The sequence below is a fragment of the Callorhinus ursinus genome, unplaced genomic scaffold, assembly GCF_003265705.2.
Source record: "Callorhinus ursinus isolate GAN/ISIS: 27379988/994484 unplaced genomic scaffold, GSC_fseal_2.0 scaffold32, whole genome shotgun sequence".
Classification (NCBI taxonomy): domain Eukaryota; kingdom Metazoa; phylum Chordata; class Mammalia; order Carnivora; family Otariidae; genus Callorhinus; species Callorhinus ursinus.
Window position 1 is genome coordinate 12812422 of NW_027397094.1, and position 25622 is coordinate 12838043.

General features: G+C 36.6%; 1 protein-coding gene across 6 annotated transcripts in view; it reads left to right on the top strand.

Annotated features, from left to right (window-relative positions):
* Window positions 1-25622, top strand: part of ARID4B (AT-rich interaction domain 4B) — a 139256-nt gene that overhangs the window by 48320 nt on the left and 65314 nt on the right. For all 6 annotated transcript variants that reach the window (XR_012374309.1, XM_025850799.2, XM_025850801.2 and 3 more), the window contains exons 3-7: window positions 8176-8286; window positions 11163-11228; window positions 15171-15261; window positions 18289-18368; window positions 23910-24001. Coding sequence is in view for 5 of the 6 variants with exons in the window: in XM_025850799.2 (XP_025706584.1) it covers window positions 8176-8286; window positions 11163-11228; window positions 15171-15261; window positions 18289-18368; window positions 23910-24001 (440 nt within the window). In the remaining variant the exon portion in view is untranslated. The remainder of the gene's footprint in view (window positions 1-8175; window positions 8287-11162; window positions 11229-15170; window positions 15262-18288; window positions 18369-23909; window positions 24002-25622) is intronic.

Sequence of the window (25622 nt, forward strand, 5' to 3'; positions counted from 1 at the left end):
GTGTAATTCCCAATAAAAAGGCCACTCTTGTACCTATCCTGCCTTCAGCCCTGTAAATCAGGAAGTCAGCATGGGTATAATATTGCCATCCTATCCACAGATCCCTTTTAAATTTTACCAACTCTCCTAAGAATGTCTCTTTTTCCTCTCTGGTCCATGCTTTATCCAGGAATTCATGTTGCATTTGACTGTCATGTCTCTTCAGACTACTTCAATCTAAAACTGTTTCCTAGTTTTCCCTGTATTTCATATTCTTTTGAGTTTTAAGGAATACAGGAATAAGGAATTCTGTAGGATAACTTCTTCAACCTGGGTCTAGTTTTTCTCATTGTCAAGTGCCACACAGAAAGTTGCTCTTTTGTTTTCAGTATAGTCCATCATTGCACCACTGACAGTTGAGTAATATTCAGAATTATATCAATACGCTGTTCATCAGACCTCCACTCATCAGTTTAGCATCTGTAGACAGCACTATGAATCTGTCACCTTTAAGATGGCTGCCAAAAGATGATCCTCTATTTCAATCATTCCTGCTACATTTATGAACATTTTACTGTAAGAAAGAACCTTCCCTTTTCTGCATTTACTTATTTATTCATCATTCATTCACTTGTCACTATGGACTCATGGATGCCAGTTTTAATGAGTGGGTTGTAATTTGTTATTAAGTTTTTAAACTGAGGTACAATTTACTTACAGTGGAATATATACATCTTAAGTCAGTTTTGACATACATATACATGCCTATCAAGGATAACCAAATTTGTTTTGGTTTCCTCCATTTGGCCAGTAGGAGCCCCTTCATTTGGCTCCTGTGTCTCTCTTTGAAATGTCTCCCATCATTTGTTGAACATTTCCTTACTTTCTGGCTCAAGAGGTTTCAGATTCTTCTTGTAGTTTTCCTGCCCAACTTTGAAGTCAGCCATTTCTCCAAAGATCTTTGGTTTCTTTTAATGTAGGATGGGATTTATAAATCAAGAGATGGGCCATTGATATGTTTTTGTTACTGGGCTGTTCGTTGCTATTGGCCTTCTGGGTGGACAGAGTTAGGAAAATATATGTACATATATATGTGCACACACATACACACAAATATGTGTGTGTGTATATATAATATACACACATATCTAAGTATTTATTTTTCTCTATGTGTGTATTATGCAACCATGAATTCATATTTCTTTTTTAAGATTTTATTTATTTGAGAGAGAGAGCACACGCGCAAGCCGGGGGAGTGCTCCCCACTGAGCAGGGGGCCTGATGTCGGACTCCATCCCCGGACCCTGGGATCATGACCTGAGATGAAGGCAGATGCTTAACCGACTGAGCTACCCAGGCGCCCCCCAGAGACAGCGAATCTTAAGCAGGCTCCCTGTCCAGCACAGAGTCTGATGCAGGACTGGATGGATCTCATGACCCTGAGATCACAGCCTGAGCCGAAACCAAGAGTTGGACACTTAACCGACTGCACCACCCAGGCACCCCACCTTAGACTTCTTTATAGCCTTTTTCCTTCCCTCCTTTTACATTTCTCTGGCAGTGAGAAACATGGCCCTACTATCCTCGGTATATTTACTTATTTGATCGGTCAGTTTACTTATTTGGTGAGTGTAACAAATTTAATTATGCTGCTCATTTCCTGTCTCTGCTCAGCTCCCACCATGTCCTTAGCCACAGGGTCGGCCTGTGCTTGCATGTGACTCCCACAGCCGCCTCCTCGTTACCTTGTATTCTCAGCATCTGTCCTGTCCCTCTGTGCTTCCCCGGACCTTACCCCTCACTACCCCATGTCCTCAGTACCACATGAAAAGGAAGAGAGGAAATGGTCCCAGAGAAGATTTTAAAGTTAGATTACACGGTTTTCTTTTCTTCAATGTACTTAGCTTTTTTTTATGTTCTAAACAATAGTGCATTTTTGTTTTTAAATGACATACCCTTTGGCATATAGGTATATTTTTCATTCATTCATCTGTTGGAATTATCTCTGCTATTGTTTTAATGCCTCTTTGAGATTGTCATATACAAAAGGTCGTTTTCCTAGATTTATTGTTACACTATGTGTTTTAAGTACATTTATTTACTGATGGTTTTAGCATCAAATTTAATACTCTTGTTCTCTGTTTCTCCTGGCTGCATTGGCACTGCCACAACCAGTTTGAATGCTTACCCTTCTGAAGAAACTACCTCAGTAAAATGTCATCAGGCATGTTTTACTTTTTAAAAAAAATAGATCTTGAATAACTGAATATTTCCTAGGCAATGTCAACATTAGTCAGCCATTTGGAGAATTGATTCAACTATTGTCTTTTTGAAGCTTACTTCAAACATTTGGTGTACTGCAGCCCAAGGCACATTAGAAATTACTGTTGATTCCTTTGGGCACTTGTATGTTTCACTGGCATTTTGGCTTCTTAAATGATTATTATCCACCAATAGCTAATTTAAAAATCGCTTATGCTTTTTAGTGTTCCCATGGAATTCAATGGTTTTTAGGTGCCAGTTAGGGCATCTGGTAGATTGACTAGAACAATAATTGTTTAAGCAATGCTGGATAACTGTGAGGTAGCCGTTGCCTTGACAACTAGAAAACAGTTCTGTTTGCTAAACAAAGGGATGGTAATTTAGTAGTTTAATTTCCTTTTTGGCATGGAGGTGCTGCGTAATAACATTTTATTTTAGCCTCTGAGATGGTCCATATTATTGACCAAATCAGAGAATCAGAGCAAAAAGAGAAGAGTTTTTCTCGTTTAAAGACATGTTTATCTAATAGGGTCAGTGTTGGTCCAGGTAATTTCATTAACCAGCTGAATAATTCTTCATGTATCTCTGTTGCACTGGAGGCCAGGAGCCCTAGAATAGGTATGAAGTCTTGGTTGTCTTTCTACTAAAGGGTTGTCATGTACTTCATGACGGAGCAACACCACAAACACTTTAACCTCTGTTGCTGCTAGAATCAACAGGATTACTTTATTTCTGAATTGAATGAGGGGGATAATACCTAAACACCTCTTCCCAGCCTCCTCCGTATTATACACAATTATACTGGCCTCTCTTCTGTTTGTGTGGAATCTCTTTTGTATAGGACTTAAAAAAATTTTTTAACTCACATTTTCCCTCCAAATTGTTAAGTAATAATAACAGTGTTTATTTAGCACCGTATGCCTAGCCATGTTCCAAGCACTTTACATGTAGCATTTCATGTCTCATCCCTGTGGGATAATCACTCTTTTATCCTGAGGGACCGAGGTTCTAGCCCAAGGTCATCTAGCTGCTAAGTGGTAGATTTGAACCTAAGCATCTAATTCAAGAGCCTGTGCTCTTAATTTACTATATTGTACTGACTCTTATTAATATACTCATTCTAAGTACATTAAAGAGTACAGAAAAGTATTAACAAGAAAAATAAAAATAACCCATAATCCCAATCACTACAGATTAGAATATTTTTTTTCCCCTTTAGATTATAATGCTCTTTACTGTTCTCATGAAGTGATGTAGTATCTGGGTTTCTTTCAAAATAATCATTGTTTAGGAGGGGTGGGTAGTAGTATAGATGAGGCAAAATTGCGTTGGTAATTGTGGGAGCCAGATTATGAGTATATGGGCGATTTATTATATAGTCCCATCTTTTGTATATGTTTTGAAGTGTTTCTTAGTATACGTTTTATTTTTATTCATTTTTATTTCCTTAATGCGTGTGTACATGGAGGCGGGGCAGGGAGCAGAGGGAGTGGGAGAATCTTTTTTTTTTAAAAGATTTTATTTATTTGAGAGAGAGTGAGCAAGAGACAGTGAGAGAGCACAAGCAGAGGGAGAGGGAGAAGCAGGCTCCCCGCTGAGGAGGGAGCCTGACGTAGGGCTCCATCCCTGCACTCTGGGATCATGACCTGAGCCGAAGGCAGACTGAGCCAAAGGCAGACTGAGCCACCCAGGCCCCCCCCCCCGCCCCTTCATATACATTTTAAAAAGCAAAGAATACATGCCACTTGTAACAAACCCTTTTTTTTTTTTTAGAGTTGGACACAGAGGGCTGGGTTGAATTTTTTTTTTTTATTAAAGATTTCATTTATTTGACAGAGAGATAGCGAGAGCAGGAACACAAGCAGGGGGAGTGGGAGAGGGAGAAGCAGGCTCCCCGCTGAGCAGGAGCCTGATACAGGGCTCGATCCCAGGACCCTGGGGTCATGACCTGAGCCGAAGGCGGATGCTTAATGACTGAGCCACCCAGGCGCCCCCCCCCTTTTTAAAAAAAAAAAAAAATGTAAGACTGGGGCGCCTGGGTGGCTCAGTTGCCGTCCACCTCCTGATTTTGGCTCAGGTCATGATCTCATAGTCTTGAGATTGAGCGCCGCATCAGACTCTGCGCCGAGCATGGAGCCTACTTAAAATCCTCCCCCCCGCCACCCATGCGCGTGGGCTGTCTCTCTAAAAAATAAGAAAGAACAGGAAGACTTACTTTGAATGAAATATTTTTATACCCATACCCCTCCATTCCATTCCCTTTCCCATAGGTTAATCCCTTTTTAGCAGTTATTCCTATCTTTATTATGTATATTTTTACATATGTATAATACAACATAAATATATCTGATTATTTTTGCATTTCTAGAAAAAGCCTAACCGACAGAACCACCAGGTGCCTCCTTTTTTGCTAGAGGCAAAACCTCATTTTAAATGATTGCTCATTGGGGCGCCTGGGTAGCTCAGTTGGTTAAGCAAAGGATTCTTGATTTCAGCTCGGGTCGTGATCGCAGCGTCATGGGATTGAGTCCTGTGTCAGCCTCCGCTCTCACTTTGAAGTCTGCTTGAGATACTCTCTCTCCCTCGGCCCATTTCCCCGTGTGCGCACCGTTCTCTCTCTCAAATAAATCTTAAAAAAAAGGGGGGGTGCCAAATCTGAATTTACATCAGTTTAATGACTTGTTTGCCTACCTTGAGTGTTTCATAATAATAATAGTAATTGTTAATAGCTAAATACTTGAGGCATCATAATTGAGTGCTTTTTAATACTGACCATGTTTTCCTGATGTGGAAACTGAAGCTTAGAGAGGTTTAGTAGCCTACAAAAACTCATCTAGTTGGTGTAAGGAATAGAGCTGGGGTAAGGACCTTGTGTTTTCTGCCTGTGCTATTAGTCTGCTTTATTACCTTATATTATACTAATGATAGAATGATAATTTATGCTCTGATAAAATTATGTATACAAATCTGACCATGTAGGTAGGTTATGGATTTCATTTGTTTTTCTGTAGAAATTCTCATTCATATTTTGGTTAGCATAGTTTCACTTCTAGATGATTATGTGTCTCAATGTCCCATTTTGGCCATCTCTGTAACCCCCATCTCTGTAACCCCCTTTGAGAAACACTTAATAGACAGAGATATACAGAATTCAAATTCTTATGTTCATCTAATGATGAGAATTTGGGAACAGAAAAGTAATTTACCTAAGATGATGCAAAACAAAACAATAGAGGCAGAAGTAAGATCAGACCATAGATCTTTGCTTTTCATGTGTTGCCTTTAACAGATTAACACTGTTCTAACAATGCATTTCAGTTTAGCAGGTGTTTATTAGACTTTGGTTTCCCTTCTCAAGTATTTTTGTAATAGACATTTTCTTTATGTGTTTTGCTAATTCCTTTTCATGTGTTCTATCTTGAAGGAAGGGAAATATTACCCTTCATAATAATAATTTGCCTCCACAATATTAAGGTAATTATTACTCTCTTCTGTTAGCATGGATTTTTATGTTGGTAAGGATGTGAGATAGGCTTGGTTTTGGGGAAAAATCTCATTCAAATTTAAGTTGAATGAATCTGCTCAATAAACATCTTGATAGCTTGCTATCATTGGCATGTTGCCAGGGTTTGGTATGACTATTAATGAAAAGAATACGTAAATGGGTTTCTGTATATAAGTAGTCTAAATATAGTACTATTCTCTTCCCTTTTTTTGTTCACAATTCTCTATAATAAAAATATCTTAAAAACTCACTTCTTAAACATTTGTTTCTGAGTAGGCAAAAATGTGCAACTTTTAGTTTTCTTGTTTTTTTCTACATTTCACAATTTCTCATTCCTCATCAGTATTCATTTATTTTAACTATACTATTTGTCTATGGAAATAAAGTTTACTGGCTAATAAGGCAGGATGTGTTAATGGGAGAGGTTTGCAAGTTGTGGAGATTAATGTCTGTGGTCATGAAGACAGCCCCACCATTTGCTTTTGTAGCAGTAACACACAATACCAATTGAACCACAAAGTGAATTGATGTCTTCCTGAATTTTTCTTAAAATTTCTGGGTGAAATGCTGTGTGTCCATTTCATATACTTGCTATGATAAAGCCACCAACTTGTCTGGAATTTAACCAAGAATTTGACCAAAGAAAATGGTATTTTAAGAGGGTAAGGCAAGTAAGTAAAGTAGAAAAATACATTTATTAACTCTAGGTGCAAGAGCAGTACAAAGTTATCAAAGTTGTAGTCAATGATAACAAATTTAAGTAGTAGTAATTCAGAAATTACTGTCTTTCTGTGAAGGTATACTTCTGTTATGGCGTAAATGAATTGAAATATGGGCATTTTCCTAGGTAGATTTTTTTTTTAACTTTTTTTTTAAAGTAACTCCGTGCAACATGGGACTTGAACTCACAGCCCCAAGATCAAGAGTCGCATGCTTTACTGGCTGAGCCAGCCAGCCCCCCACCATGTAGATTTTAAAAACCATATACTTGATATACTTTATATTCTTTTTAAAAATACTTTTCATGAAATAAATAGAATGTGAAACAAATGGCTATTAAGGAGGTCACCCTGGTATTTTTAGTTGTAGTACCTTTGTTTTGGTTTATATGCTACCTCCCACCTTTAAAAAAAGTTACAGGGGTGCCTGGGTGGCTCAGTTGGTTGGGCGACTGCCTTCGGCTCAGGTCATGATCCTGGAGTCCCGGGATCGAGTCCCACATCGGGCTCCCAGCTCAGCGGGGAGCCTGCTTCTCCCTCTGACCCTCTTTTCTCTCATGCTGTTTCTCTCTCTCAAATAAATGAAATATAAAAAAAAAAAAAGTTACATTTATTTGATTATAATACTTTTGGTATAGCATTAGAAAATATATCTTTTTTTTTGATAGATCACTCCCAATGTGTATTATCCACAACTGTTGGGATGAATTTATTTTAAGATCCAAATGAAATTTATATTTTCATCATTCACTGCTATGTTAACAGCATTTTTCCACCTTATGTTCTGTAAAATTTCTGCAAGATGTTAATAGATGTTAATAGAAAAAAGGTTTATTTGGACGATGAGGCAGAGTAGGGGTTTGATGTTCCCAAACTTTCTCCTCTTCTTTTTGGTGGAGCATCTCAGGATATTAGTATTTCTTGTAAAACACTTTGCTCAAAGTTAACTAAATAATCTTTCTTTGATTATGCGATGATTAAGCAGAACTCCTTAAAATTATAGATCTTATACAGAAGTGTACCTGATTATGGAGTCAGAGCAGCTGGATTAGGACTGTTAAAAACTAAATCACACACACACACAATAAAAAAAATAAATCACAAGTGAGGAAACTTAACATATTCAGCATATAAGGGTAAATAAACAGTGAACTCATGCCAGAGCATTTAAGATTTCCCAGATTGGATTTATTCTTAGAGTTTTCTCCAGTTGTTTGAAATACATGTAATTCTTCCCACCCCTTCTGTGCTATTATTCTACCTTAGAATTGTCTAGGTAGGGATATGACAAAGCATTCTGAATTTGGGTGGCTTCTAAGATGTAGCCGAAATTTTTGAGGCTTTTAAGGATCTGCCTTCCCTTTAGGTGGTCATATAGTAAATAAATATTTGAATGAATGGGTAGATGGAAGGGTGGATAGAATGATAAATTTGTGATTAAGCTGATTCATATCATGGGCTGTATATTTTATATAGAGAAAAAAGATGCATTTTTATTTTATATGATGTACATTTAAATAGATTTTTTGATACATAGATTTTACTTGTTTTTAAGTTAGAGTATTTTGTGGATGGTTTTTGTTAACAAATACATTCAATTATTACAACTTTTTTTTTAGCTGTAGTAGGATTAGATCTGCCAGCCTGAAGTCTAATTGTGCTAAAGAATTAAAGACTTTTAAATCTAATTATATTTGTTTGCATTTTTAGGCCCTTGATGAGCCTCCCTATTTGACAGTGGGCACTGATGTGAGTGCTAAATACAGAGGAGCCTTTTGTGAAGCTAAGATCAAGACAGCAAAAAGACTTGTCAAAGTCAAGGTAAGTATATGTAGATCTTATAAATTATAGGTTCAGTATTTGATATTTATTTTTTTAAAGATTTATTTATTTATTTGAGAGAGCGAGAATGAGAGAGAGAGAGTACATGAGAGGGAGGAGGGTCAGAGGGAGAAGCAGACTCCCCGCTGAGCAGGGAGCCCGATGCGGGACTCGATCCCGGGACTCCAGGATCATGACCCGAGCCGAAGGCAGTCGCCCAACCAACTGAGCCACCCAGGCACCCAGTATTTGATATTTAAACTTGTACTTGGTGGATGTATTTAAGACTTTTTTTTTCCCTGCAAGATGAATTTAATTTCTATAGAAGGGTTGTCAAAGACCTGAAAACAAAACATTATTTGGGATTTTAAAGTATTCTAATTAGAATGAAGTTAGGTTCTTACAAATTGATACTTTGAATGCCATTTCAGTATAGACAGGCTTGGTACTGTTTGTGTTTTTAGCCTTTTCTAAAAGGCTGGAAAGGACCTTAGAAGTCATGTAGTTTAATTCTTAACTTTAGACCCCCCACCATTTTAGCCATTAAGTTTAGATTTATAATTTGATGGTGTTTTAGATAACAATAAAATAAGGTAGATCTAGTTTTTGATTTCCTTATCCTCTTTATTTTAAAAAAATCTTTCTTAAATACTTGTGTTTTGTCTCAGATAATGCAGAAAAAGAAATGTAATTGTTTACATTTTAGTAAACTTATCAGTGTTGAAAAATACAGGACAAGTGAAATATTTGAAGGTAGATATTTATTCATTTGTCAATTATTTACTGAGTGGTAAACTGTGCAGGGTACTCTGTTAGGTGGAAGGAGGTTGGGGATATGAGGATGGCCTGATCTTTGTCCTCAGGGGGTTTATGGTGCAGATTAGCAGGTACACTGTAAAACATTGGTTTGAATATCACCAAGTCAAAAGGCCACAGAGGTGTATGTCCAGTAGAGAGTTTCAGGTTTTCTTCTGGAGCTTTTTCCATGCCTATATCCTAGGTGCTTTCCTTATGCATGGATGTGTTGAAAAAAGCTTCCTGTGATTCTGATTTACACTCCTAGTTAAGCTCCACTGTGATAAGACCCTTAAATTAACTGTAAATCTGTAGGAGTCTAGTCTTGGCCACACCGTGCCTTTAGTTTTCACATGTGTGGTATCTGTGAGCTCTTCCGTGACTTGATTTTTGTGGGTACTCTTAACAGTGTTCTTATAGCGGCATTTCCTGTTCTGATTTCACACACTGGTGTTCCCTGAGCACTCATTTTTTTGCCGCTACTATCTTGGAAATGAAGAGAAAGCTTTTTATTAGTTTCCTCACTCTTCCAGACAGAGCTCCTACTAACACATGTCATATCTTACTGTGAATTAGACAAAAGCCCTCCCTCCTGGTAGATAGCTTATTTAGGGGAGCTTGGCCTGCAGATAAGACTTCTGTGTTAGTTAGAAAAAGGTGCTCCCTTAGGGCAGGAGCAGTTTTACTCCAGGACCCATGCTTTGGTTTGCAGAGCACAGGCTGAATTTTAGCCCTGACTTGCAGTCTCAGCTGGGTGTTGCTGTGTAATGAATGAACTAGCTAAATGGCATGTTATCACTCCTGCCATTTCTTGCTATTAATCAGAGGAAGAGAACTGTTAGTCTTTACTGCTTCTGTTGATAGCACAGAGTACAAGTACCTTGTGCCTTGTAAATAATGGATAACTAAAACTTGTTAATTTTTTTGGCTGCTCTAAAAATCTGTTTATAATTCGAAGTTAATTATTTTCTCAACAGATATAGTGGTATACTTCTGGTTTGTTTATGATTCAGACAAAGTTAATACATTTCCAACAATTTGTTGATATATTTCTTCCTCATCAATTTTCATTTATTAAACATTTACTATGTGCTAAGTACTATATTAGGTATTAAAACTCTAGTTTTAAAATCTGATCTCTGTCATAAAGTGGCTTACAGTCTTGAGTGAGTGACAGAGATAATTAAACACATAATTTAAATAAAGCATGGTAATGCTTTTGTGTGAGACAGAAGTGCCTGGGATGCTGTGAGTATAGGACATCTCTTTTCATAACTTGTTTGTGAGCATATTACGTAGATTCTTTACCAGAGACATCTGATAAGACCAGGTTGATGGTTCAATCCCTGTAAGAACTCTTGCTTTGTATAGGGAAAACAACTTGTTCTACATTGAATACTGGAAGCTGTCTTATTTTTCACCAACTAATGTGAAATATTTAAACCTGAACCCTTATTTTGACTTAATCTCCTTACATTTGGTTTCCCATTCTCTGATTTCTGTGCTGATACAAAGTACAGTAAACTTCTGGAGCTTGACTGCCCGAGTTTGAATCTCAGCTCTACCGTGTACCAGTTATGTGATCTTGGACTGGTTACTTCTACTTTCTGCTCCTCAGTTTTCTTATCAACAAAGTGGAAACAATCATACCTACCTATTAATAAGGTTGTTGTAAAGATTATATGTTTAATGCTTGAGCCTGATGCTTAGCTTTCTATAAATATTTGTTGCTACTGCTTATTATTAAACTAGGCCTTCACAGAATGATAGAGGACCTAATAGCCTAAGGTCTCCACCTGTTTTTTGACCCCCTCATTTTTTAGGAAAAGAAATTATACTACTAAAGTAATAGCTAATAGTATTGAATAAAGTCTAATACATGAAACACCAACTGATTTTAGTCTGGGAATTTGTTTAAATAATAAAATTTTCAGTTAATCTGCTTAGGGATTGAGATTTTATATATACTAGACAGCTGTGTTAGATTACTCGTAAGGAGAATGAATTCATGTGTTGATGAGCTTGTGTCACTTGATTTTTTTGTGTGTGGGCTTGTTGCTAATTAAATTTGTGATCTCTAGGTAACATTTAGGCATGATTCTTCAACAGTGGAAGTTCAGGATGACCACATAAAGGGCCCACTAAAGGTAATTTATTTATTGATTCATTATTAATTCTGATGCTTCAATGGGAGACATTAAAAATTATACTTGGTCATTTCTTTTTAATCATTGGCTTTTACTGAGTTGATAAAAATAATACTCTCTAAATAGACCAGTAGAAAACAATAGAATGTTCGGTGAAACTTGATGTGATAGGAAAACCTGTGTTCAGAAATGAAGTAAACATCAAGGAAGCATTGACTGCTTTTTATTTACTCGTCTGTTTCCTTTTCACCATGTTGCACTTCCAGAATTAATAGGTGATGAATTAGGGATTAAGTGATGGAGGTTCTGTGATAATGTGAAAAGTGAGGGAAAAACCCCAACACATTAAGAACCTCAGAGCTTTTATTTATTTATTTATTTATTAAAGATTTGATTTATTTATTTGACAGAGAGAGACACAGCGAGAGAGGGAGCACAAGCAGGGGGAGTGGGAGAGGGAGAAGCAGGCTTCCTGCTGAGTAGGGAGTCTGATGTGGGGCTCAATCACAGGACCCTGGGATCATGACCTGAGCCGAAGGCAGGCGCCTAACGACTGAGCCACCCAGGCGCCCCTTATTCATTTATTTTAAGATTTTATTTATTTGAGAGAGTGTGTGTGTGTGTGTGCACGCAAGCGCAGGGAGGGGCAGAGGGAGAGGGAGAAGCAGACTTCCTGCTGAGTAGGGAACCTGACATGGGGCTTGATCCCAGGACCCTGAGATCATGACCTGAGCGGAAGGCAGACACTTAACCGACTGAGCGACAAAGAGCTTTTAGAGTGCTAATTTGTTGAAGCAGCTACAGGCAAATGAAATTTTTTAAGGGTTATCAGGCAATTAAAGTGATAAGCATGTTACATACAGATAGTTTTATTTATTTGCATTCATTTCTCCTCACTGGTGGGTGAAATGAGTACTGTTCTACTTTCTACTAGTGAGCAAGCTAAAGGGAGTGTGTGGGTAGCCACGGTGTGCTCTTTGGCCCTTTTGAATGTCTGAAAATTAGACAATGGCCTGCCTGGGTGAGTTTTAAGAAATGCTAACAAAATTGAAGAAACATTTGTAGATACAAGAAAAATCCTTTACGGACAGAGCTGTACTTTTGGGGGAATTAGATATGTGTATCTGCCAGTTATTTGTTTGTGGTTGACTTAAAGCCTTTTTTTTTTTTTTAAGACTTTTAATTGGATCCCCAGAGCATTAGTAGGCCCTATAGAGAGCTAAAGCTTGTAATGAAAAAAAAAGTCTTGCCTTATAAAAATTATTTTCCACCATTTCTGTTTTGTAGGTGCCATTTTTAGTGTTACATGCACATGTTCATCATTTTCAGGGACATAAAAGACAAAACATGTATACTTATGATGCTTGTCACCATTTGTTTAGCACTTAGTATGTGCCAGTGCTGTGCTAATAAGTCTTTTGCAAATTCTATCTTATATAATCCTAACAGCTCTTTACATAAGACACTAAAGGGACATAAAATAATCTGGCCATGCCAGCCAGTAATGACAGAGCTAGAATTCTGATAGGGTCACCCCCTTGTCATTGAAGCATGTGCCCTCTGAATGTTCAGAACACATACACTTCTGTGCCTTATTTGTGTTTTTGCCTTAGAAGCACACCAGTATAGCTCTCACTGACAGGTGCCCTGTTCACATTGGCTCGGACCAGCTCCTGTCAGCTACAAGATATGCTCAGTGCTGTGAAGAGATAGAAAAGGCAACCACTTTGTATCCTCAGGCCCTCTTTTTCTCCTTCTGCTCCCACCTCTTTATGGCACAGTTGGTTTATTTTACTTGTTTGGCTTTTCTTACTGTATTGAATTGTTCTTTGTGATTAGGGCTAAGGACCAGTTTCGATTTTGACATAGGCAGGCATATTAAATTTTGGTGTCAAGATTGTTAAAATATTTTTTTGTCTATTGTTTTTTTTTTTTCTTTGCGTGTGTGTAGAGTTTAAATCATTCCCTAATATACTTCATAGCTTTCTGTTACCTGATAGAAAGTGTCAGCATTTGGATAAATGTTTCTCTTAGAGGAAATAAACCTACCAAAAGTGATGGTCATTTTATCTCAATATATTTTCTAATGAGTTCACATGAAATGTAATACCTAGACCACTTATTAAATAAAAAAATATTACCATGTATTTATTGACTGTAGTCATTTAATAAGAGCTCTATTAATTCTCCAGCTTCCTTCCCCATTTTGAGCATTGTGTGGGGCTAACAGACTCTGAACAAGTTTATTTTTTGGTATCATCATAAAGACCATATACTTGTATTTTATTTTATGATTGACATGTAATATCTTATTAGTTTTGGGTGTACAAGATACTGATTCAATGTTTCATTAATACAGTAAGTCTAGTTACATCCATTACTATACATAGTTTAATTTTTTTTTTTGCTTATGATGGAGACTTTTAAGATTTAATCTCCTGGCAACTTTCAAATGTGCAATATGGTACTATTGACTAGGGTAACCATGCTGTCTGTATATTATATCCCTAGGACTTAATTTATTTTATAACTGGAAGTTTGTACCTTTTGACCACTTTTACCCATTTTGCCTACTCCCCACTCCCTTCCCACCCACTGGCAATGACCAGTTTGTTCTCTGTGTCTATGAGCTTTGTTTGTTTGTTTTATTTTTTAGATTCCAATGTAAGTGATATCATATGATACTTGTCTTTCTCTAACTGACTTATTTCACTTAGTATAAGGTCCTCAGAGCCCATCCATGTTGTTGCAAATGGCAAGATTTCCTTCCTTTTTATGGCTGAGTAGTATTCCGTTATCTGTATATTTTTTCCTATATCCATGCATCCACCAGTGGATACTTAGGTTGTTTCCATATCTTCGCTGTTGTAAATAATGCTGCAGTGAACATGGGGGTGCTGATACCTTTTTGAATTAATGTTTTCATTTTCTATGGATAGGTGCCCAGTAGCGGAATTGCTGGGTCATAGTTCTATTTTTAATTTAAATACCTCCATACTGTTTACTATAGTGGCTATACACCAATTTATTTTATATTCCCACCAACAGTGCACAAAGGTTCCCTTTTTCCCATATCTTTGCTAACACTTGCTTTTTGTTGTCTTTTTGATAATAGCCATTCTGATAGGTGTGAGGTGATATCTCGTTATGGTTTTGATTTCATTTCCCTGATGATGAGTGATGTTGAGCATCTTTATACGTCCCTGTTGGCCACATGTGTGTCTTTGGAAAAATGTCTGTTCAGATCTTCTACCCATTTTCTAATGGGATTGTTTGGTTTTTTGCTATTGAGTTATATGAGTTCTCTCTCTATATATTGGATAATTAACCCCCTATCAGATAAAATATTTGAAAATATTTTCTCCCACTCAGTAGGTTCCCTTTTCATTTTGTTGATGATTTCCTGATGATTTCCTTCACTGTGCAGAAACTTCTTAGTTTGAGGTAGTTACAAAGACCATATAAATGTAATTATCGGCATTTTCTTGATTAGATGGAAAATATTTTAAATGATTGTCATTAGTGGAACATTATAACTCTTAAGGAGATGTCAAAGCTCTTTCTCGTTTCTACCTTTCCCCGGCCTCTTTGAAGGACGAGTGCTAATATAAGGCAAGGGTAGTCAACTTCAGAGATCGTGGTTCTTAAAGTGTGGTCTGAGGACCTCTGGGGGCTCCCAGGACCCCTTTCAGGGAGGCTGTAAGGGCAAAACTATTTTCATAACAATACTTAGATATTATTTACCTTTTTTACTGTGTTGACATTTTCACTGATGGTACAAAAACAGTGGTAGGTAAAACTGCTGGCGGCTTAAGACAAATCAAATCAGTAGTTTTTTTTTATTGTTTGCCACCATGCACTCAGTTAAAAAAAAAAAGAGCTAGTTTTTGTTTTATTCATTTACCTTCTAAAAGTTTTTCTAACTTTTTAAAAATACTTTAGGTCGGAGCTATTGTGGAAGTGAAGAATCTTGATGGTGCATATCAGGAAGCTGTTATCAATAAGTTAACAGATGCAAGTTGGTACACTGTAGGTAAGGGAATAAATCTTTTAAAAATGTATTTTCAAAGATAATACACATCAAAATTTCCTTGATTCAGTTCCTCCCCTAATGCCATAGATATTATCACTGTTAATATTTTTTGTTTTTGTTTTGCTGTTAATGTTTTTTTTAATCTTTCCAGGTCTTAAAAGTTTTTATTTCATAAGTATGTACATAAAGTATAATTTGAAATTAGTGTATATATTATACAGTTGAATTTGTAGCTTTTTTCACTTCAAAGTATATCTTAAAGAAATTTTTTCTATCTTAACTATTTTTAAGTGTACATTTCAGTGGTGTTAAGTGTATTCATGTTGTGCAACAGAGAAGTTTCTTTTAATTATAGTAGTATGTTTCATATTTGATGTACCATAATTTATTTTCTTTTACTTACGGTGTTGCCAGTTTTCTTGCCATTACAATAAATGCTGGATTGAATGTCTTGTACATGTACATTATTCTTGTATTTTCCTGGTGTATGTGTACATTGAGGACCAGGCATAGTGAGGTGAAATGTACTTTAAAACTTAGGTAGTGAAAACTGTCTTTCTAGAGGAGGGTATTCATTTACACTTCAGTGGACAGTGTGTGAGTGCACTCATTTTCCCAGCCCAGGTAAAAGTTGATTTTAGTAATCTGTAAAAATGTTTGCCCATCTGGATACAAAGTAGTATCTCAGTTTCGTTTTAATACTCCCCTCCTGTGATTAAGTGAGATTGAACGTTTTTTTCATATGTTTATTGAAAGGAACATCATTTCATTTGTATTTTCTCTCTTTCAAATTACCATCTTTTTATTTATTCATATGTTTTTAAGATTTATTAATTTGAGAGCGAGAGAATGACCAGTGGGGAGGGGCAGAGGGAGGAGGGGAGAGAGAGAGAGAAAGCTGACTTCTGCTGAGTAGGAAGCCTGATGCGGGGCTCCATCTTGAGCTGAAGGCAGATGCTTAACCGACTGAGCCCTCCAGGCGCCCCTCCATCTTTTTTTTTCCTTTAAGACTTACTTGTTTTAGAGAGAGAAAGGGCTCACGTGCGTGAGTGCGGGGAGGGGCAGAAGGAGAGAATCTTTTTTTTTTTAAATTTTTTTATTGTTATGTTAATCACCATATATTACATCATTAGTTTTTGATGCAGTGTTCCATGATTCATTGTTTGTTCATAACACCCAGTGCACCATGCAAAACGTGCCCTCCTCAATACCCATCACCAGGCTAACCCATCCCCCCACCCCCCTGCCCTCTAGAACCCTCAGTTTTTCAGAGTAGAAGGAGAGAATCTTAAGCAGACACCCTGGTGAGTGCAGAGCCTGGCATAGGGCTTGATCTTAAGATCCATGAGATCATGACCTGAGCTGAAACCAGGAGTTGGAGGCTTAACTGACTGAGCCACCCAGGCGCCCCTTTTGAATTACCATCTTACAGTGTCTTCCCAGTCTCCCCCTTGTCCTGTTGAGATGGTTACATTTTCTTATTTTTAGGACATGAGATCTTTGTATATTCTGAATATTAACCCCTGGCTACCTTAGTTGCAAGTATTTTTCTCCTATTTACTTTTATTTTCACTATCAGTTTTCATATTGTCAGTTTTTCCTGTGGTCACCTTTTCCTTTGTAGTTTTAATTTTGAATCTTGTTTTAAAGGGCTTCCTTCCATCAGTGTTATAAATTTATTTTCCATTGTATTTTTCAGTTTATAGTATTGTTTTTGTTTTGCAAATAGCTGTTTATTTCATCTACAGTTTATTTTTTATTTTTTGGACATTCTGAAATGTCATATTTTCCCCCCAATTAATAGCCATTTATCCTGGTATTATTTATTGAATGGGAATAATTCTTACTCTTTAATGACCTCATGGATGAGAGTAAACACCTAGTTAAAATGTCTTTGATGTTGTCAAAATTTGATGGACCTTTGAAATAGTATAGATGAGTTTTCTCTACATTTTTGTGGGGTGGGGAAAAACTTGGTGAAGAGAAGGGAAATTTTAATTTGAGACAGGAAAATTTGACTTTATGTAGGGGACAAGACTGTGAGCATGTTCTGTGCAGTAAGTCTACATGGTAATTATGTATGGTAGTCAGTCTCATAAATGTGGCATTTTTTTCATTGAATATTTTAGTTACAGCATTAAAACATTGTACTAAAAGTTATTTATCCAGTCTCACATGAAATTTCACTTAATATGTAAGAACCTAATTTTGTTACTTAGGTAAAAATTGCTATTTCTAGAATCAAAGCCTGGTAACTTTATTTTGAATAGATGTATTTTTTCCCCATGATTTGCGAGGAATGTAAGTATATGCTAAAATTACAGTATAAAATATGCATATATTCTGTGTATGCATAAACTTACAGTAAATTTGCTGGAACATTTTTGTACTTTAAATAAGTAGTTTTCAATGGGGAGCACTTGGCAATGTCCGCAGCTTTGGTTGTCACAAATGGGGAGCCACTAGTGGCATCTAGTGGCTAGAGGCCAGGGAAGCTGCTCAGGATCCTGTCGTGTTCAGGATAGCCGTTCGTGACAAAGAATTATCTGCCCCAAAATGTTAGTAGTGCTCAGGTTTAGAAACCCTGCTTTAAGTAGTAAAAGTAGAGTCATTTTTTAGGGGCAGTCTGAATATATACATTTGTATTCTTTTTGTTTTCTAGGTAAATCTGTCAGTATTTACCAGTTGGAAAACTTGCCTTTCCTTTACCATGTTGAGAAGGGTTAATTAGCATTTAAATTGTTTCTTCCTAAAATGCTAACTTCTTATTTTTTTTTTTTTTTTTGGTGTTTTCTGGGTCAGGGAAGATGTTTTCCTTTCAGGTATATTATTTCCTTATTGCTAGAAATTGGAAAGCATATTCTGTATTTGAAGTTGTCAGAAAACATAAAATGTGAACTGAATTTCAAATGTAATCTTCTGAAACAATAGTTCTGTTTGCACTCAGAAAATTAAATGATAATTTATATCATCTTGTTAATCTTTGAAAAATCCTTCAGTAGTTTCCAATTTTACCTCCTCTCCTAGTTTTTGATGATGGAGATGAGAAGACACTGAGACGATCTTCACTGTGCCTGAAAGGAGAGAGGCATTTTGCTGAAAGTGAAGTAAGTAATCATTTAATGAATGACTGTGTCTTCATATTTTGTATTAGGGGGAGCATATTTTTCTTTCTCAACTCAGCTTACTTGTTAATCAGGAAAATTCATTAATACCATTATCATGTAATCTCTGAATCCTGTTTAAGGCCTTGTGTTTGAGTACCAGGTGATACATCCTTTTTTTTCCCCTAAGAATATTTTAGCATTTGTCCACAATGAAAATTCAATGATCTTGCTTAACTGTTATCTTCAGGCAACTTTTATGTAGACTCTAATTTTAAATAATTGTAGAAAAGAGATGTTCCTTTTATAATCCACTTAAACCCCCTCATCATGAAAGGCTCTGTAGCTACTGTAAGCAGTCCCTAACTACTACTACTACTGCTTCTGCTGCTGCTGGCTGACATTATTATAGCCCCTCTTCAAAGATGCCTTGCCTGACTGCCCTTTCTACACTAGTCCCTGCCATCCTTTTAATCCTTTTAGGTTGACTGAAGTTTCTTCATAGCTTGTGTCATTCTCTGACATCAGGATATGTATGTGCTTAGTTATTTGTCTGCCTTCCTCCCTAGAATGTGTCACAAGGGCGGGGATTTTATATGTCTTCTTCACCACTCATTCCCGGTTCCTTGGACAGTGCCTGGCATAGAGTTGGAGCTGAATAAATGGTAGTCAGATGAATAAATGAAGTGCTTATATTTGCCAGGGACTTTGCTCACTGCTTTACCTACATCATCACATTCATAACACTATGAAGTAGATAGCATTATTATCTTCAATTTACAGATGGTGAAACTGATGGTCAGAGCTGGTTCTCAAACCAGTATTTTCTAGTACCAAAGCCATGCTCTAGAATTGAAAGGTGTTAAGTTAGTAAGAATGGAGGGAGGGTTCACAAAGTTTTGTAAATCAGGAGCTTGCAGTCCAGAATTTTAAAAATGGACATATTGTTAAAGTGTTACATTCTGTAGTCCAGCCAATCAATATTAATTAATGCACAGTGTGGCCAAACCATGATTACTTTTCTTCTTGTCACTATTTAGAACAGTGTTTCTTTGGGGGATGTTTTTATATTATTTATTAAACTATTAAACTTTATGTTTTCTTGTTTTGAAAATATTTTCCTTGGGGCACCTGGGTGGCTCAGTCATTTTGCATCTGCCTTCGGCTCAGGTCATGATCCCAGGGTCCTGGGATCAAGCCCTGCATCCAGCTCCCTGCTCAGCGGGAAGCCTGCTTCTCCCTCTCCCACTCCCCCTGCTTGTGTTCCCTTTCTCGCTGTGTCTCTCTCTGTCAAAGAAATAAATAAATAAAATCTTAAAAAATATATATATATATTTTCCTTTCCTTTAAATAATTGAATTCCTAATGCAGTTCAGAATTTGGGACAGGTTCTGTGTATTATGATTCCAGCCTGTTTTTTCAGTCTCATATTGTAACATTTCCTTGTACTTATTTTTTCTTTTTCCTTTTTTTTTTTTTAAGTTTTTATTTAAGTAATCTCTATTCCCAGTGTGGGGCTCGAACTCACAACCCACTATCAAGAGTCACATGCTCTTCTGATTGAGCCAGCCAGTGCCCCATTTCCCTGTACTTCTGTCTTATAAGACTACTTGGTATTTTCAGATTATGATTCATATTCTTTTCTTGGTTTCTGCTGAGTACTGCTCCTCTTAATGTTCCTCCATGAGGTCTTTCATGAGCTTTCTAACCAGATTTGATCCCTTATCCTTTGATCCTTTGGCACTTCTCTTATTCTTATTTGATGGTCTTTTTTATTACTTTTCTTATTTTCCCTGTAAGCTTTTAAGCTGTTTTGGGGGTATAGCCATCTTTTTGTCATTTTGATAGGCTCTTCTTTTCCCAGCAGTGTTTTCTATACAAAAGCCTTCAGTAAATATTTGTTGAATTAATTGTGAAGGTTTAAATATAGGAAATACAGCTTTAGAATTTGCAGTGAATTTTGGCTTTTTGCAGTGATAAAGTAACAATTCTTCATAAGTTATGTAATTTTGTTCATGTTTTATTTATTTAATCTCTACACCCATTGTGGGGCTCAAAATCACAGCCCTGAGAGCAAGAGTTGCATGCTTTTCCGACTAAGCCAGCCAGGCGCCCCTAAGTTTATGTAATTCTTAAAAATAATTTCATTTCCCTTAGAACATGTGTACAGTTATAGTAGGTCAGTGAGTGAATATGGGAGCTTGAAGACTTGATTTTTCATATGCTTAGTGAAAGCATGTGCCTTATTTATTATTTAATCCAGAGAAATATCTAAAATACTTTTTATTTTAGGAGAATTGTGTAGTTCATGACATTTGTAGTGTAAAGGCTGAAGACGTATAAGCAAGTAGTTCAGTGTATCCTTCTCATCTTCAAGGCGGACCACTTTTACTGTGTGTATCTATATGTGTTAGACTCTATGTTTTGCTAGAGGGTACTTAGAATACTGGTGTATTGTTCCATATCCCATTCTCATAAGCCAGGTGTTATGTTAGGTACTGGAGACACCAGGATAGGCCAAGTAGACATGGAATTTATCCTCGAGTAACTTACCATCTGTTGGAGGAGAAAAAGCATTAATCAAACAAATATTTTAAGATTATAAATGTACTGAGTTCTGTGATAGCATGGCCAGGAGTGTATTTAATCTGCCATCTATGTATTCCTTTCCTTTATTTGATATTTTTGATATTTTCAAAAAACATTTTTAATTTGTCAAAAAATTACTCAGAGCATTGTTATTATCAGTAATAACTTTGGTCTTTGAGCAAAAAGCCACTGGCAGTGTTTGGGGTCACTAATTCCATTAATAAGCTACATACTTAAAGACTTAAATTTAAAAGATTTCCATAATAAGAGATCACAACAGCACTTCCGTCAGTCTGAATTCCAGCACTAACATCACTGATTCTAGCCCTAACCGGCTTAGTGAGAGTGTTGCCACTGCCCAGGGGTTGGGGCATTTCTGCAGAGCATATAATTCAGAAGTAGTTTCATCAGCTGGTATTTGCTGTGCATTTACTACATGCAGTCAAAAACTCTAAAGAAAAGTTAGATAAAATCTCAGCTCCATATTTCCTATAGCCCATTTAAGAAACAGGGACATAGGCATGTTTCCCCTAGGCCTATGGAATTTTCTTTTAGCCTTCAGTATAGCTAGGAGTCTCTTCTTTTTGCTCTTTAGGTTTTGACGAGACACATTCTAACCTCCCCACAGTCTTTTCTCTCACTTGAAAAAAGGTGCTCCTACTTTCCTGGACATGGTTTGAGGCCAGGGACAGAGATACGGCTTCTTACCGTTCTAACTCTTTATTACATAGGGAGAGAAATCAGAAATCCTGGATATTTTCTTTCCTGTAACCGGTGAATACCAGATGCTTAAAATAGAAATCACAGTACTTAATAGAAGTCTCTGTTTTCACAAGAGCAATCTTAATTTTAGGGGAGTGAGGCGGGGCATTTAATCCTTCTGTTAGTTTGACCGAAAGTGAATCTAGATTAATTTATTTTCTCTGTTTACCAAATATAGTACTTTGAAATTTTTTGCTCTTGGGAAGCGTAATTAGGAGTTAATGACAAGTGACTTTTTTTTTTAAAGATTTTACTTATTTGTTTGAGAGAGAGAGAGAGTGCACGAGCAGGGGTGAGAAGCAGAGAGGGAGAGGGACAAACAGACTCCCCGTTGAGCAGGGAGCCTGATGAGCGGGGCTCGATTCCAGAACCCCAGGATCGTGACCTGAGCCAAAGGCAGACACAACCGACTGAGCCACCCAGGCACCCCTGACAAGTGACTTCTAAAGAGGTTTTGTTTGGTATATTACTGTATTTGGACCAAGTTTTGCCTCCAGATTTTTTTGTTATTTATTTATTTATTAAAATTTTATTTATTTGAGAGAGAGAGTAAAGGAACAGAGGGTGGGGGAGAAAAAGAATCCTCAAGTAGACTCCCCGCAGAGTGTGGAGCTGGACACGGGGCTCGATCCCAGGACCCCCGAGGTCATGACCTGAGCTGAAATCAGGAGTCAGATGCCGAAGTGACTGAGCTACTTAGATGCCCCTCTAAATATCTTTTAAATGCCTGACTTAAGCTAGATTTGAAAGATTAGATTTTATGCCATATAAAAAGTTAATATATTTTGTGTCTTCTGAAGGAATTGATCTTTATGTTTTATGGGTAGTACCTTTTACCTATATCAGTATTCTTTGTTGTTGGGTACATAGATCTCTGTACCTCAGGTACATTTACATATATCCTCAGAAGTTATGCAATCTAATAAGTTATGCAAGATTATTAATATGCTTCCCCTTTCACATTTTAGTTCATCATATTTTCAACAAAATTATCTGTTTTAAAAATAAAAGTTTTAAATATTAAGTTTATATTTAGATAGTCTGATTTTTTTTTTTAATCTAAATTGATGTATACCCTTTCATATAACACCCTGGTTTGTAACTTTGAGAAGTCTTTATCTGAAGTAGTTTCTCACCCTCACTCCCATCCTGACAGTTTTTGTGGGGTCTTTAGTTCCCCTGGTATTCATGAAATTATCTGTAATAGCAGAGCTTCTATTGGATGAAAGGAATAGCAACTGTGTGGAAGATCTTAAAAAGGCAGAAAAAGTAGGATTATCAAAATTGATATTCAGAGAATTCAGTTAGTTGGGATAGCGTCTTCAGATTGAGACCTTAACTTTTTAGTTATATAAACCTTTGCAGGAAATAATGGCAAGAAAAATCTAAGAAGTATCTGATACTGAGAAATGAAGGGAATCATCCCAGGATCCCTTTTTTCTTCATTCTGCTTTTAACCAACAACCAATTCCTCACCTGGAAATCATGATTTTAGGATGGGGTGAGGGACAAAGGGTTTGACATGAACTGTCATTTGACAACAAGACATGTTTATTTACCGATCATTATCTTCATACCAAGCACCATATTGGATGCTGCAGATTACAAAGGAAGGGAAAATTAAATTTAGAAAAGTCAATATTTACATATTCTTTAAAAAAGGTTTATTGCAGAAAATGTTTGCAGAGTAATAATATATCCTACCTAAAGCCTTTTTTCAAGCAGTTGATGCTTTTTTTGGATAATTTTGTTTGTTACTAAGAATTTTATATTATGGATTATGATTCCCTTTGAACAAAGAGAAATTTTATTTGCAATTGGCTCCAATGCAGGTGCTAGGTCCTTACATATAGATTTCTTATCTCCCCAGTCTATTTTCTACTGAGCTGTGTTTTGTTTTGTATTTTAATCATTCTTAGAAGTCTTTCAGCCTTCAAATAGATAATGAAACCATGAAGAAAGAACAACTTAATTTCTTTTCACTCCCCCCCTGCCCCCAGTAATGGGTTCATTCATCTTTATTCTAATATCTTTGAAATGACAGTTGTCTCTCTTTAGGAAAGTTGTATTTTAGGCTTCCTTGGGGCAGTTTTTAATCTTCAAATCTAAGCATATTCTTAAACTGATTTGGTTTAAAAGGGAAAAAGAACTTGTTACGTCATAACTTTGATGGGTTTATGTTCTTACCCACAGACATTAGACCAGCTCCCACTCACCAACCCTGAACATTTTGGCACTCCTGTCATAGGGAAGAAAACAAATAGAGGAAGAAGATCTAATCATATGTAAGTCCATTTTCATAACTGTTAGTTGAACCTGAATTCATTTCTCCTTCTAGTATTGTTTTAAGAGTTACTAATTTGAAATTGTACTTTGCAAAATGCTAACTGGATCTCATAGTAATTTCAGACTCCTTAGCACGGGTGCTTGAGATTCTCCATGCTCAGCCAACCTTAACAGTTGTATATCTACCTGCCATTTCTCCCTACATGTATCTTGATGCTGTAGTCAGAATGGAGCCAGTCAACGTTCGCTGAATACATCCTTTGTTTTCCTGATACCATGCTTTTATTCATGCTTTTTTTTCTTTCTCAAATCCACCCATACATGTCATTGTCCCACTCATTCAATCTCCAACAGAAATGCTCCCACCTTTATGTGAACTGTTTTGTCTCCCTACTCTTTCCTTGAAAACAGACCTGTTTTCTTTCCCCTGAACCCTCTAAATTCTTTGCATTTATCTAATGTCAAAAACAGTATTTCACCTGTTATTGTCATTGTAGTATTTGTTTTCTCTTCCTAATAATCTTAATCTCCTTGACAGAAGCCATCTTACTTATTTTTATGTCTTACAGTTGTGACATATATTCTACCTATTTAACAAGTTACTTTTAATGGACCATGCTTAGGCTCCAGAAGGCTCTAAATTAAAAAGGATCACAGGATCAGAGGGTCATCAGAGAGAAAGAAACAATTTTCAAACAGTTTTCAAAAAAAATAATTTATTGTGAAGGACTGGGAAGCAGAGTAGCATCAGACTTCTCTGTTGTAATACTAGATGCTGGTAGCCAATAGAATGCAGAGTGGAAGAATGAAAGTCTCTTAAAAAGGTGGACTCAGTTACCTAATGTAATGGAACATTGGGGGGAAATTAAAGATAATGTGATAACAAATAGAGAAAAAAATAGCAAAGGCATTAAGTAACTCACCCTGAAAATTACATCAGAAAGGAAAACTTAGTAAGATGGAGGGAGAGGAGGTGGCTTAAATATAAAATTAAGTCCTAGTAACAATAGGAAGTCAACAGAATAATGTATACAATGTATAAGTTAGTATAAGAGTATTATTTAGAGATAAGGTAGTAACTATCAAAGAAACAGCTGAAACAGTTAAAAACATAGTTGCCCCCATAGGAGCAGGAGAAGAAAATGGGAAGGGGTGGGATTTTAATATATTCCATTGGAGGTTATTTTAAAAACAATTTTGAACATTTCACTTGGATAAAATTGAAAAAATTTTAACATGTCTAAGCCCAAATATTGTCAGAATGGCTGTTAAAAATAAATGTTGAGTTGAATTATTGAAATCTCTAGCATAAGTGAATGCTTTCATTCGGTATTTAGAATCCTGTATTAAATCTAATTGTGGCTGAGCTTTGAAGATAGAAATTGGGTAAGCGCTATCTCTCATATTGCTTACTTTTAGCATTAGAGCAAACTCATGAAGATAGGTATGATTTTACCCATATTAAAAACTGGGGGAATTGGGCTCAGGGACAGTCAGTAATCCAAGGAACACAGGAAGGAAGGGACGAGGACTTGAACTCACCCGTGCTCCGTGGGCCTTTTCCCATTCAACTGATTAACTCTTATTTAGATAGAGTAGTACTTCAGTTACTTTCTGAAT